Raw genomic sequence first — 12,557 nt, 5'->3', positions numbered from 1 at the left:
GATCAAATAAGGCAACAATAATTTATGTGCAATTCTAATAAAAGCTTCTCCTCTTTAATAACAACAAAATATCCTTGGTTGCCCGACCATGCCTATGTCTTTTTCCCAAGCACATCAAGAATAAATGAAGCTGATATGGAGACTCCACTCCTTTCATTCAGGAAAAGAATCATAAGAACGTAAGACTTGCCACACTGGGTCAAATCAAAGGTCCATCAAGCCCAGGATCCTGTTTCCAACAGTGGCCAATCCAGGTCACAATCACCTGGAAGGATCCCAAGGGGTAGACAGATTCCATGCTGCTTATCCTATGGTTAAGCAGTGGATTTCTCCAAATCCACTTTAATTTGTTATGGACTTTTCGTCCAGAAACTTGTCCAAACCTTTTTTCAGAACTTAATAAATGCAGAGTAAAAAAGTATTTTCTCCTAATAGTTTTAAAAGTATCACCTAGTAACTTCATTGTGTGTCCCCTAGGCTTTGTACTCTTTGAAAGAGTAAACAACTGAGTAACTCATTATTTTAAAGATCTCTATCATATCTCCCCCTCAGCCATCTCTTCTCCAAGCTAAAGAGTCCTAACCTCTTTAGCCATTCTTTTTATCATTTTGGTTACTCTTCCTTTACCTTTTCTAATTTTGCTATATCTTTTTTTTGAGATATGATGACCAGAACTGCACACATCAATCAAGATGAGTTCGCAACATGTAGCAATACTGGAGAAATTACTTATCTGAGAATTTCGTAGCCAGATGGACGCAGGACCAGTGGTTTATGCTCCGCTGCCAGCAATGGAGACGGAGCAAGCTGACGTCACAGTGTGTATGTATATATATATTCCTGAAATAACCCCAGCCTGCCAATATTCTCTTCAAAAGCAACTGTGGACAGGCAAAAAACGTGATTAAAAAACAGGCAACCATAACTGTACTCAACCAACAAGAAACACTGAACTCATGTAAGAAGCTAGGTACCCCAATCTAGGGACTGGATGAACACTTACCAGTAATTCCTTGGGACCCGGAGCTCAACAGGAGACTACCGACATGCTCATGTGGCGGCTGAGGGCGGGAAGCTGAGTCCATCTGTCTACACTTAGGAATACAAAATTATCATCCTGCAAAAATTCCAAAATGTATGGGATCTTAACTGAACGAGGAAGAACACCACACTCCTCACACCAGGCCTCAAATACTCCCCAAACTGCACATAGGCTAAGGAAGTGGAGAAATTTCAAGTGTGGAGTAAAGCGGCAACCACTGCAGAAGAATATCCACACTTCAACAGGCCAAACCGTAAGACAGAACAGAGTCGGATCCTCGTGAAGGACCAGTCCCTGCTGCAACAGATCCTTGTGCAAGGGAAGATGAAGAGGGGTCTCCATCATGAGTCTTCACAGATGTGCATACCACAGACGCCTGGGCCAGTCCGGCGCTACCAGTAGTACTAGTTCCCTGTGGCCTTCGATTTTGCGAATTATCCTGCCTAGCAAAGGCCACGGAGGAAAGGCATAAAGCAACCTGCTTCTGGCCAGACCTGTATGAGAGCATCTATGCCCAGGGACCACAGATCGCTCCTGCGACTGAAAAATCGAAGAACCTTCCCATTGCAAGAAGACACCAGCAGGTCTAGGAACGGAAGGCCCCACCAATCCACAATCAGCTGAAACACCTCGGCTGACAGCAGCCATTGTCCTGGGTCCAGACTCTCCCTGTTAAGAAAGTCCACTCTTACTTTGCCTTTTCCTGCAATGTGAGAGGCCGAGATCATCTGTAGGTGTCCTTCTGCCCATTCCATAAGTCGGTCTATTTCCTGTGACACTTGCTGGCTTCTGGTTCCTCCCTGGAGATTGATGTAGGCCACCATCATCGCGCTGTCTGACATCACATGGACCGCTTGACCCTGCAGTCTGTGGCTGAACAGCAAGCATGCCAACTGGACTGCCTGGGCTTCCAGGTGATTGATATTCCAGAAGGACTCTTCGGCATTCCAACACCCTTGGGCTGTCAGTTCCTGACAATGAGCCCCCCCCCAACCCTGGAGACTCGCATTTGTCGTGAGTACCAACCAGTTTGGAGAGGACAAGGAAACTCTCTCTTTCAGATGAGCCTCCTGCAACCACCACTGGAGGTGAGAGCAGACTTCCATTGGCAAGTGTAGCGGAACTGAACAGTCCTGAGACTGCGAGTTCCAACAAGCCAGTAGGGAGCGCTGAACAGGACGCATATGCACCCTCGCTCACGGCATAACTTCCAGGGTTGCTGCCATCAAGCTGAGCACCTATAGATAGGACCACACTGTTGGGCGTACAGTGCTTATCAACTGACACACCTGAGACATCAATTTCTGAATCCGAACTTCCAGCAGGAAAACCTTGTCCTGTCCCGTGTCAAACCGAATCTCCAGATACGCCAATGTCTGAGATGGCTGAAGACAAATCTTGCCAGGTTCACCACCCAACCAAGCTTCTGCAACAAGGAGAGCACCTTGTATGTCACCAGGCAGCTCCCTTCCTGAGACTTGGCTAGAATCAGTCAGTTGTCCAAGTATGGATGCACCAGGATCCCTTCTCTTCTCAAGGTCGCTGTTACTACCACCATAACCTTGGAAAACGTTCGGGGGGGGGGGGGGTGTTCTAGACCAAAGGGCAGTGTCCAAAACTGATGACGACGCCCCAACACTGCAAAACAGTGTTCCAAATGGATGGGAATATGAAGGTAGGCCTCAGATAGGTCCAGGGAGGTTAGAAATTCCGCCAAATGCACTGCCATTATCACAGAGCGTAAGGTTTCCATGCAACAATGAGTCACCTTCAAATGATGATTGACCCTTTTGAGAACTAGGATGGGATGAAAGGAAAAGGATCCCTCCTTGGGCAAAACAAAATAAATGGAATATCGCCCCATACTTTCTTGAGACATGGGCACCAGAACCACAGCCCTTAGCTATATTTTATTTTATGTCTGAAGTATGTACACCTATATATGTTGTTCATTGATTTTAATGTTTTGAGTGTGTTCATTTTTTAATGTTTATATATTTGTTTCTAGTTGCCCCTGAGGCAGCTCTATATACAAGAGCAAAACTCGGCCAGAGTCAGGCATATTTCAATAAAGGGCTTTTTTTCATCATCCGATTCTCATTCTTTTCACTGGGAGTAGCAAGGAGTCACCATGAACAAGTCTCAAAGAATACTGTGAAATTCCAGCGCATATCCATTTCGTATCACCTCCAGGACCCACTGGTCTGATGTGATCTCAACCCACCTCTGATAAAAGAGAGAGAGAGGCATCCTCCTATCTTTTGTTCCCGAAGGTGGGTCGGCAAACCTCCATTGGGAAGCTGGGGAAGAAACGCCACCTGAGCCCACTCCTCTTTTGGACTGTCTGGGACGAAAGGACCGAGACCTATCGAAAGGCCGAGTCCTCTGTAGGGACAAAACAGCTTGGAACACCGGAGATAGCCCCTCATACCAAAGGGGCGCCGCAATTGCTTCTTATCCTCTGGCACCCAAGGAACCGGAGATTCGCCCCACTTACTGGCCAGCCTCTCCAACTCGCTCCCAAACAATAGCCAGCCTTTAAAGAGCAAACAGCACGCCCAAATTGAGCATACAATGCGTGTGCACAGCAGACGCCCTGCGCACACAGACGGCCTGTAGAGAGCAGCAAAGCACACACAGGAGCACACAAAAACGCTGCTGTAGCCTACCACGTGGGGTGCAAGCAAAAGGCCTAACTGCGGGGCCTAGCCCACCGGGTCTGCTCAACCCATCATGCTGCTCAGTTCCCCCCAACTCCAACAGAGCAGGAACAAACGTCGGGACGGCATGCCAAGCACAAAGACTGGAGGAATTCCTAAAACCCCACTGTCTCGGTTTCCTCTTTTTTTTTTTTTTGAAACCCTACCTGAGCTCAGTACTTACCGGCTGAGTACAGAGACGGTCTCCAGCCGTGCGGAGAGAGGGCTCTGCCATCCCCGCCACGCTCGGCCTCCTGCACCCACTGCCTTTCAGCTGAACGAGCAGCTAAGTCCATGCTGGGAAACTCAGCTACCAGACCAAGGCACACCTCTGAGGGACTACAGAAATCACCTTAGGAATTTTCAACTGGGGGAGGGACCTTTTGGTATCACCGCAGGAGAGCGGGGCTTTCTTTTCCTTAAAATCGAATTTCTCCTTCCAAAAATCCTGAAGCAATCCCCAGAGGGAGAAGCATGTCCACCATCTGCTGGAGACTGAGAATACTGACAGGCTGGGGTCACTGCAGGAGTATATATACTGTGACATCAGCTTGCTCTGTCTCCATCTGCTGGCAGGGGAGCATAACCCACTGATCCTGTGTCCATCTGTCTACACACTAAGAAAGGAGGCAATATGACATGCTCAGTTTTATTCTCCATTCCTTTCCCAATAATCCCTAGCATTCTATTTGCTTTCATGGATGCTGCTGCACACTTAACAGAAGATTTCACTGTATTAACGATGTTGCCTAGATCCTTTTCCTGAATGGTGACTCCTAATGTGAAACCTTGCACTGTGTAACTATAATTTGGGTTACTCTTCTCTTAGTACATCATTTTGCACTTGCCACATTAAATTTCATTTGCCATTTGCACGCCCAGTCTACCAGCTTTGCAAGATCCTCTTGCAATTTCTCACAATCCACTTGTAATTTAACAACTCTGAGTAATTTAGAGTCATCGGCTAAATTTGATCACCTAACTCGTTCCCATTTCCAGGTCATTTATAAATATATTAAAAAGAAGTGATCCCAGAAGAAATCCCTGGGGCATGCCACTATTCACCTTCCTCCAATGGGAAAATTTACCATTTAGCCCTACTCACTGTATTCAATCTTTTCACCAGTTGACAATCTACAATAGGACACTGCCCCATATTCCATGATATTTTAATTTCCTAAGACGTCTCTCATGAGGGACTTTGTCAAATGATTTCTGGAAATCCAGATACACTATATCAACTGGCTCACCTTTATCCACATATTTACGCCCTTAAAAACAATGTAGCAGATTGGTGAAGCAAGACCTCCCCTTCGGCTAAATCCATGTTCCATGTCTCTATTCCTATCTATATGTTCAGCAATTTTGATCTTTATGATAGTTTCTACCATTTTGCCTGGCACGGATGTCAGACACACTGGTCTGTAGTTTCCTGGATCATTCCTTGAGCCCTTTTTAAACATTGATATTACATTGACAACCCTCCAATCTTCAGGTTTTAATGATAGTTTATAATAAGTTTTTGTATGTTATCATAAGGATTGTCAATAATTGCATGGAGTGGCATTTGCTACCCTTAAGAGAAACATGGGGGTGACCTGCATGGCACGACACTACCATAGGAGGCTTGCTGGGCAGACTGGATGGACCTTTTGGTACTTTTCTGCCATCATTACTATGTTTATTTTATTTAAGGTTTTTATATACCGGCATTCATGATAAAAATCACATCATGCTGGTTTACATATGAACAGGAGTGAATAAATACATCAACTAGAACTATCGTGCAGGAAAAAGCAGTTACAAATAACAAGGAATGATGAACTGGGAGAAGATGGAGATAAAGGAAAGAGATTAGTAATTGTTTCCAAATTACTAACAGCAGGTAGTCATTTAGCTTTCCTTCCACCTTTTCTAACTTGTGGAATACATCTGGCCTGGGCTTCCAAGATGGTATTTTTAAGCAGCCTCTATACCTGATGTAAACTCTTAATCTTTGCAGCTGCTTCTGTCCTATTTTCCTTATTTTATCATAGTCATCTGTTTGAAAGTTAAATGCTTTTGCAGTAGATTTCTTTAGTGTCCTCCCTTGAGCTATTAAAGTCCAATTTGTTCATGATGTGATCACTATTGTCAAATAGTTCTAGCACTGTTACCTCTTGCACCAAATCCCATGTTCCAGTAAGGACTAGGTCTAAAACTGTTTCCCCTCTTGCAGGTTATTGTACCAACTGCTCCATGAAGCAGTCATTTATTTCATTTGGGAAATTTACCTCTCTAGCATGTCCTGATATGACATTTATCCAGTCAATACTGGGGTAATTTAAAAAACACCCATTATTACTGTGCTGCTATTTTTATTAGCTTCTCTAATTTCTTTCAGCAATTTATTGTATCCAGGTGGTCAGTAATACATCCCCACTGCTATTTTATTCCCCTTTTCACCCGGAATTTCTATCCATAAAGATTCAATATCGCATTTTGATTCCTGCAGAATGTTTATCCTGTTTGACTCAATGCCCTCTTTAATATAGACTGCCACTCCTCCACCCATTTGATCCATCCTATCATTTTGATATAATTTGTACCCTGACATCACAGTGTCCCACTGGTTACCCTCCTTCCACCAGGTCTCAAATGCCAATTATATCTACCTCTTCATCCAGTGCTATACACTCTTAGCTCTCCCATCTTATTTTTTGGACTTCTGGCATTTGTATATAGATATTTCAAAGTATGAGTTTTGCTTGTATTAACAACCTGCTCATCAGTTGACAGGAGTAATTTGAAATCTTTCTATTCTGTCTGCTCTTTACTTAAAAGCATCTCTGCTTTGGTATTTATTGCAACTTCTCTACTGGGATGCCCTAATTTCCCTGTTCTCTTGGTATCCTTCAAAGATACATCATTCCAAATCATGTGCTTCTGAGTGACTGTCGGCTTTCCCCTATCATCTGGTTCAAAAGCTGTGCCATCTCCCTTGTAAAGGTTAGTGCCACCAGCCTGGTTTCACTCTGGTTAAGGTGGAGCCATCCTTTCAGAAAAGACAGCCCCTTCCCCAAAATGTTGCCCAGTTCCTAACAAACCTAAATCCTTCTGCTCTGCACAATCATCTGCAACCACACATTGAGACTCTGGAGCTCTGTCTGACTCTGGGGTCCAGCACATGGAACAGGGAACATTTCTGAAAATGCTACCCTGGAGGTTCTGGATTTCAACTTTCAACCTAAAAACCTAAATTGGGCTTTTAGAATCTTCCTCCTGCGTTTTCCTATGTCATTGGTATTCACATGTACCAAAACAGCCAGCTCCTCCCCAGCACTATCTAAAATACTATCTATGTGATGCATGAGATCCGCTACCTTAGCACCAAGCAAGTTACCAAGCGATACTCGTACCAGCCACCCAGCTATCTATCTAATAATCAAAGGCTATCCTAATTCTTCTCTTCTAAGCATGTGACCTTTATCCTCCAAGAAAGCACAAGGGCTACCTGATTGGATGTGGGACTTCTCTACTATGTCCCTGAAGGTCTCCTCTATATACGTCTCTGTCTCCCTTAGCTTTTCCAGGTCTGCCACTCTAGCCTCTAGAGATTGAACTCGTTCTCTGAGAGCTAGAAGCTCTTTGCACTGGGTGCACACATACAACCTCTCACCAGCTGGGAGATAATCACACATGTGGCACTCACAAAAGACTGGAAAGCCTCCTTCTCGCTGCTATCTGCATCTTCATTTTATTGATTGATTTATTTATTTATTTATTAACTTTTATTTACCGACATTCGTGAAACACATCATGCCGGTTTACAAAAAACTCAAAGGAGGAAAGTTACAATATAACAATAAAACAGTAAAAATGATAAATAGATAAAACAATAGAACAATAGAGAAATAATACAGGGGAGGGGAGTGGGAAGGGCAAAGGTTGGACTGATAGGAGTGAGAGAACATGAATAGATGCAACTATATACAGTTGATGATAGGTACAGTCACTATCAAATTGTAGAGCTAAGGAGGTATTGGGTTATCGAGATTTGTTATCGAGTTTTAATTTCTAAGGGAACAGAGGTGTAAAGCTAATCTAAAGTATCTTTAGACTATTGATTTATTTTATATTTGTCTGTTAATGACCCTCAAAACTCTACAATTAATCTACTTATATCTACCTAGATACTCACCTTATTGACTTTTGTTTTGAATTAAATTCCTTCTGTAGTAAATTTATATTAAGAAGTTGTGAGATGCAGGCACGCGCTTCAGGTCTTTTTCTGCTGCAAGGGGTGCAAGGCCTATAGAAGTTGGAGCTGTAGAGCCTGAATTCACTCACAAAAATATGGAACTGTAGACATTACTAGCAATCTGTAACCTATCATTAAAAATCAGCCACTGTACCTGAACACTGGAAGGTGGCTAACCATACCAATTTTCAAAAAGGGCACCAGGGATGATCCAAAAAAATATAGACCAGTGAACCTGATTTTTGATACCTGGCAAAACCGAAGTATATGGATAGAAATGGCTTAATGAGGAAAGACCAACACAGATTCCTCAAAGGGAAATCTTGCCTCACCAATCTATAAGAATCTATAAAAATGTCCTGTGGACTGGTAACTGGTTAAAAGATAAGAAACAAGGAGCTGGACTCAATGTTCAGTTTTCCAAATGGAGGCAGGTGAATAGTGGAGTGCCCCAAAGATCTGTACTAGGACTTGTGCTGTTTAATATAAATAATCTGGAAAAGGGAGCTATGAATGAGGTGACCAAATCTGCACATAAAACAAAATTATTCAAAGTTAACACACAAGTGGATTGTGAGAACTGCTAGTTTGGGAAACCAGACATCAAAGTGGTATATAAAATGTAATGTACATAAAGGACAAATACTCCTAACTATAGGTACACAATGCTGGGTTCTGCATTAAGTGTCACCACCCAGGAAAAGGATCTTTAAAGCACTATGGACAATACTTTGAAACACTCAGCTCAGTGTGTGGCGGTGGTAAAAAAAAAAAACCAAAAAAAAAAAACCAAACACAAATACAATGTAAGGAATTATTCAGAAAAACCAAATATATCATAAATTCTCTGTATGATCTATTGTGCAACGGCAGCTTGAGTACTGTATACAGTTTTTGTCACCCTATCTCATAAATAAAATCAAATCCAGATATGCCAAACTGCGCTTACTACATAGACAGAAACCATTGCTGACTCACGCAGACTTCTGCACGGTCCTGCAGACCCTCATCTTCTCAAACTCAGACTTCTGTAACTCACTTCTATTCAGAGTTCCCAAATGTCTTCTAAAAATCAACTACAACTATTACAAAATGCCGTCGCTAGACTCTTTACTGTCATAATGCCTCTGTACCGCTCCATGGTGAGACCGCACCTTGAATACTGTGTACAATTCTGGTCGCCGCATCTAAAAAAAGATATAGTTGCGATGGAGAAAGTACAGAGAAGGGCAACCAAAATGATAAAGGGGATGGAACAGCTCCCCTATGAGGAAAGGCTGAAGAAGTTGGGGCTGTTCAGTTTGGAGAAGACACGGCTGAGAGGGATATGATAAAGGTCTTTAAGATCATGAGAGGTCTTGAACGAGTAGATGTAAATCTGTTATTTACATTTTCAGATAATAGAAGGACCAGGGGGCACTCCATGAAATTAGCAAGTAGCACATTTAAGACTAATCAGACAAAAATCTTTTTCACTCAATGCACAATTAAGCTCTGGAATTTGTTGCCAGAGGACGTGGTTAGTGCAGTTAGTGTGGCTGGGTTCAAAAAAGGTTTAGATACGTTCTTGCAGGAGAAGTCTATTAACTGCTACTAATCAAGTTTACTTAGGGAATAGCCACTGCTATTAATTGCATCAGTAGCATGGGATCTTCTTGGTGTTTGGGTACTTGCCAGGTTCTTGTGACCTGGTTTGGCCTCTGTTGGAAACAGGATGCTAGGCTTGATGGACCCTTGGTCTGACCCAGCATGGCAATTTCTTATGTTCTAAAGAAATTTGATCACAATCCACATTCACTGATAGCTCTTCATTGGCTACCTGTACAAGCCCGCATCAACTACAAAGCCCTAACATTAATACACTCCTCCATCTATTCTAACAACTCTGGTTTGGTTGATGTAGCACTACAATCATACAGGCTCCAGAGATCATTAAAATCTCAAAACAAAGGACTATTAGCTGTGCCATCATTATAGAACACTCACCTAACAAAAATATGAGACCGCTTGTTCTCAATAGCTGGCCCAATGTTATGGAACTCTGACCCCAGAATCAAAGAAATTCAAACGTGACCTAAAAACATGGTTATTTCAAAATGCCTATAACCTAATTTAAAACCTGAACAGAGAACATGCACCCTCAAGGCCAATGTCATTAAGAACCTATCCTCTGTTCTAAATACCTTATCCCAAGTACATGTCAATCTTTAATGTGTATGTTGTTTGACCTCATTAAGTCAATGTAATTGTCGATGTATATTATGTACGTCATGTTTTAAAGCGTTGTGATCTGTAATTGGAACGACAGTGGTTAAATAAATAAATGTTAGAACTAAAAAAGCTACAGAAAAGGGCAATAAAAATGACAAAGCTCCCTCATCATTGAAGGTCAATCAGGCTAGAGTTCTTCTGCTTGGAGAAGAGAAAACAGAGTAATTTATAAGAGGTTTGTAAAATCATGAGTGAGATGGGATGATGGTTGGTACCTTTTCAAATGGGAAACTGACAAGTAGTATATTTTAAACAAATCAGAGAAGGTATTTTTTCACTCAATACATAATCAAGCTTTGGAATTTACTGCTGGAAAGTTTAAGATAAGTTTGGGGGAAGTTCCTTAAGGAAAAGTCCATAAACCATTATTAGCCAAGTAGACTTAGGAAAGCCATAGCTTATTACAGAGAGAAAGCAACAACAAATGGATCTACCGTTTGGGATCTAACAGGTACTCAATGATCCAGAAGCAATTGGATGAGACAGGATACTGGGCTCAATAGATCTTGGTCCCATCCAACAAATTCTTATATTCCTAAAACATGGTGTATGGGCACCCTTCATGTTAAATGGGAAGATTCTGTGTGGTAACTTGTGCACAAATCCCACATAGGTCCTTATCACCTTTTTCTCCAGTTTAAAAGACAAGCAAAATGGTCTGCAACACGAAGGGGAATAAACGCCACAGCACATGGCCATCATTACTTATTCATTTTCTAAACAATCCTTTAAAAAATTCCTCTGCTTTCTAAGTTTCATACAACAAATAACATCCCTTTTAATATGCTGAACTTGCTCCGATCACCATTATATGACAAGAAATTTAACAGTAGCCTGTATAATGTCATTGCTGGTGTAAAAGCAAATGCTGAAGCGTACATACATAGTATGAATGACATTGTAAATGATAAAGTGTAGAATACATACATCTAGCCACATAAATATACATAGAAGGGAAAAGGCATGACGAAACAAACACTTTGCTGCACATCAGAGCTTTCTGTGACGTTACATGCTGGGCAAAATAAAAATGGTTTACGGAGGAGCACATAAGTCACAATGCCAATGGCCAAGTCTGGCAAATCAAGGGTCAGCCCTCCTGATTCAATATTCAGGGCCTCTCACCGGATGATTCCTGAAGCCCAACTCCGGGCACGGAAGGGCTGCGGGAATCACCGCCACCCGCCCGCCGATGAATCCCGTCCTCTCTGGGCGCGGCAACACTCCCTCTTTGGGCAGCAACCCGTGCCCTTGGTCGCGGGGAGTCAGGGTCAGCTCCTCCGTCCTTCTCCTCTTACTGGCCCCCGGCCGGGGACCGAGACGGAAAGGAGACGGCCACCAGCTCCCTTCCCAGAAACGACTTATAGAAGCCCCAGAGCCCGGAAGAGACTGGATCCGCAGGTCTACGTCCTCCCCCCGGTCACTGACACCTTCCCCCCATCCCGTACCTGCGTCCCCACCACCACGATCTGGGGCAGCTGGATTATGTCGGCGCCCACAGTGTTGAAAACGTCCTGCAGTTTGTTGATGACTGGGATGAGGGCCTCCATGGTTCCCACGGGCCTGCTCCCAGCCTGCGGAATGAATGGAAGAACCAGAGTAAAGATCGGCAGCGCACCCTCCCGCCCGCCGGCTCCTCCGCCAGCAACTAGCGACCCGTCCCGGCAGGCTGTACGGGGGCACGCACGGCCTGCCGGGAAACGTAGTCAACGCCCATCCCGTCTGCGAATCTACAAATCCCAGGAAGCCAAGCGCGCGTGACGTCGCTGTTGGCGCGGCAGAGGGTAGTGCTCGCGGGGATTCGAATTCACGGCGGTTTTATGGTGAAGCCTAAAACAAAATAAAGGGAAAGATTCAATGTAGGGTGCAAAATGGAAAAAAAAAGTTCTTTGGCGATCCCTTTGCTTAGACAATCATGGGATTCTAAAGCGCTATTGAAAAGGAACCCCTTGTAGAGGATGGATTTCCTTATCCTCTTAAATGCTTTCCGAGCTATTCTGAATAGTTTCGATCGCCATATTATTCCACTTAACTTTATAGAAATAAAGGTCAATGGATAAATCCAGAACAGGCATCTGCAGGCACAGGGCAATTAAATATGAGCTGAATTTCATCACTAGTGTGTGATTTTAAATCCCACCTAGCTTTACAGTATAATTTCGGATAAAGCAAGACCTGTTTTGGTTGGGCCTAGATGACTTTGATCACTGCACTGGTTTATTTTTTTAACAAGTGAATTTTGAGAAGAGGGCTAAAATCTAGGAAAGAAAACAATTTTCAAGAATGCATTGTGATGTGTGGCGAA

At 43.2% G+C, this 12,557-nt stretch overlaps 1 protein-coding gene across 6 annotated transcripts in view; it reads right to left on the bottom strand.

Annotated features, from left to right (window-relative positions):
* Positions 1-12,009, bottom strand: part of DNM1L (dynamin 1 like) — a 162,211-nt gene extending 150,202 nt beyond the window's left edge. Inside the window, exon 1 of one of the 6 annotated variants that reach the window (XM_029600030.1) lies at positions 11,701-12,009. In XM_029600030.1, the coding sequence (XP_029455890.1) occupies positions 11,701-11,802 (102 nt within the window). In that variant the 5' untranslated portion in view covers positions 11,803-12,009. The other 5 variants (XM_029600031.1, XM_029600032.1, XM_029600033.1 and 2 more) reach the window with 5 other exon arrangements.
* Between the last annotated feature and the right edge of the window lie 548 nt (positions 12,010-12,557).

Source organism: Rhinatrema bivittatum, chromosome 4 (genome assembly GCF_901001135.1).
Source record: "Rhinatrema bivittatum chromosome 4, aRhiBiv1.1, whole genome shotgun sequence".
Taxonomy (NCBI): Eukaryota; Metazoa; Chordata; class Amphibia; order Gymnophiona; family Rhinatrematidae; genus Rhinatrema; species Rhinatrema bivittatum.
Note: the sequence above shows the minus strand (reverse complement) of the source record. Positions and strands in the feature narration are given on the sequence as shown.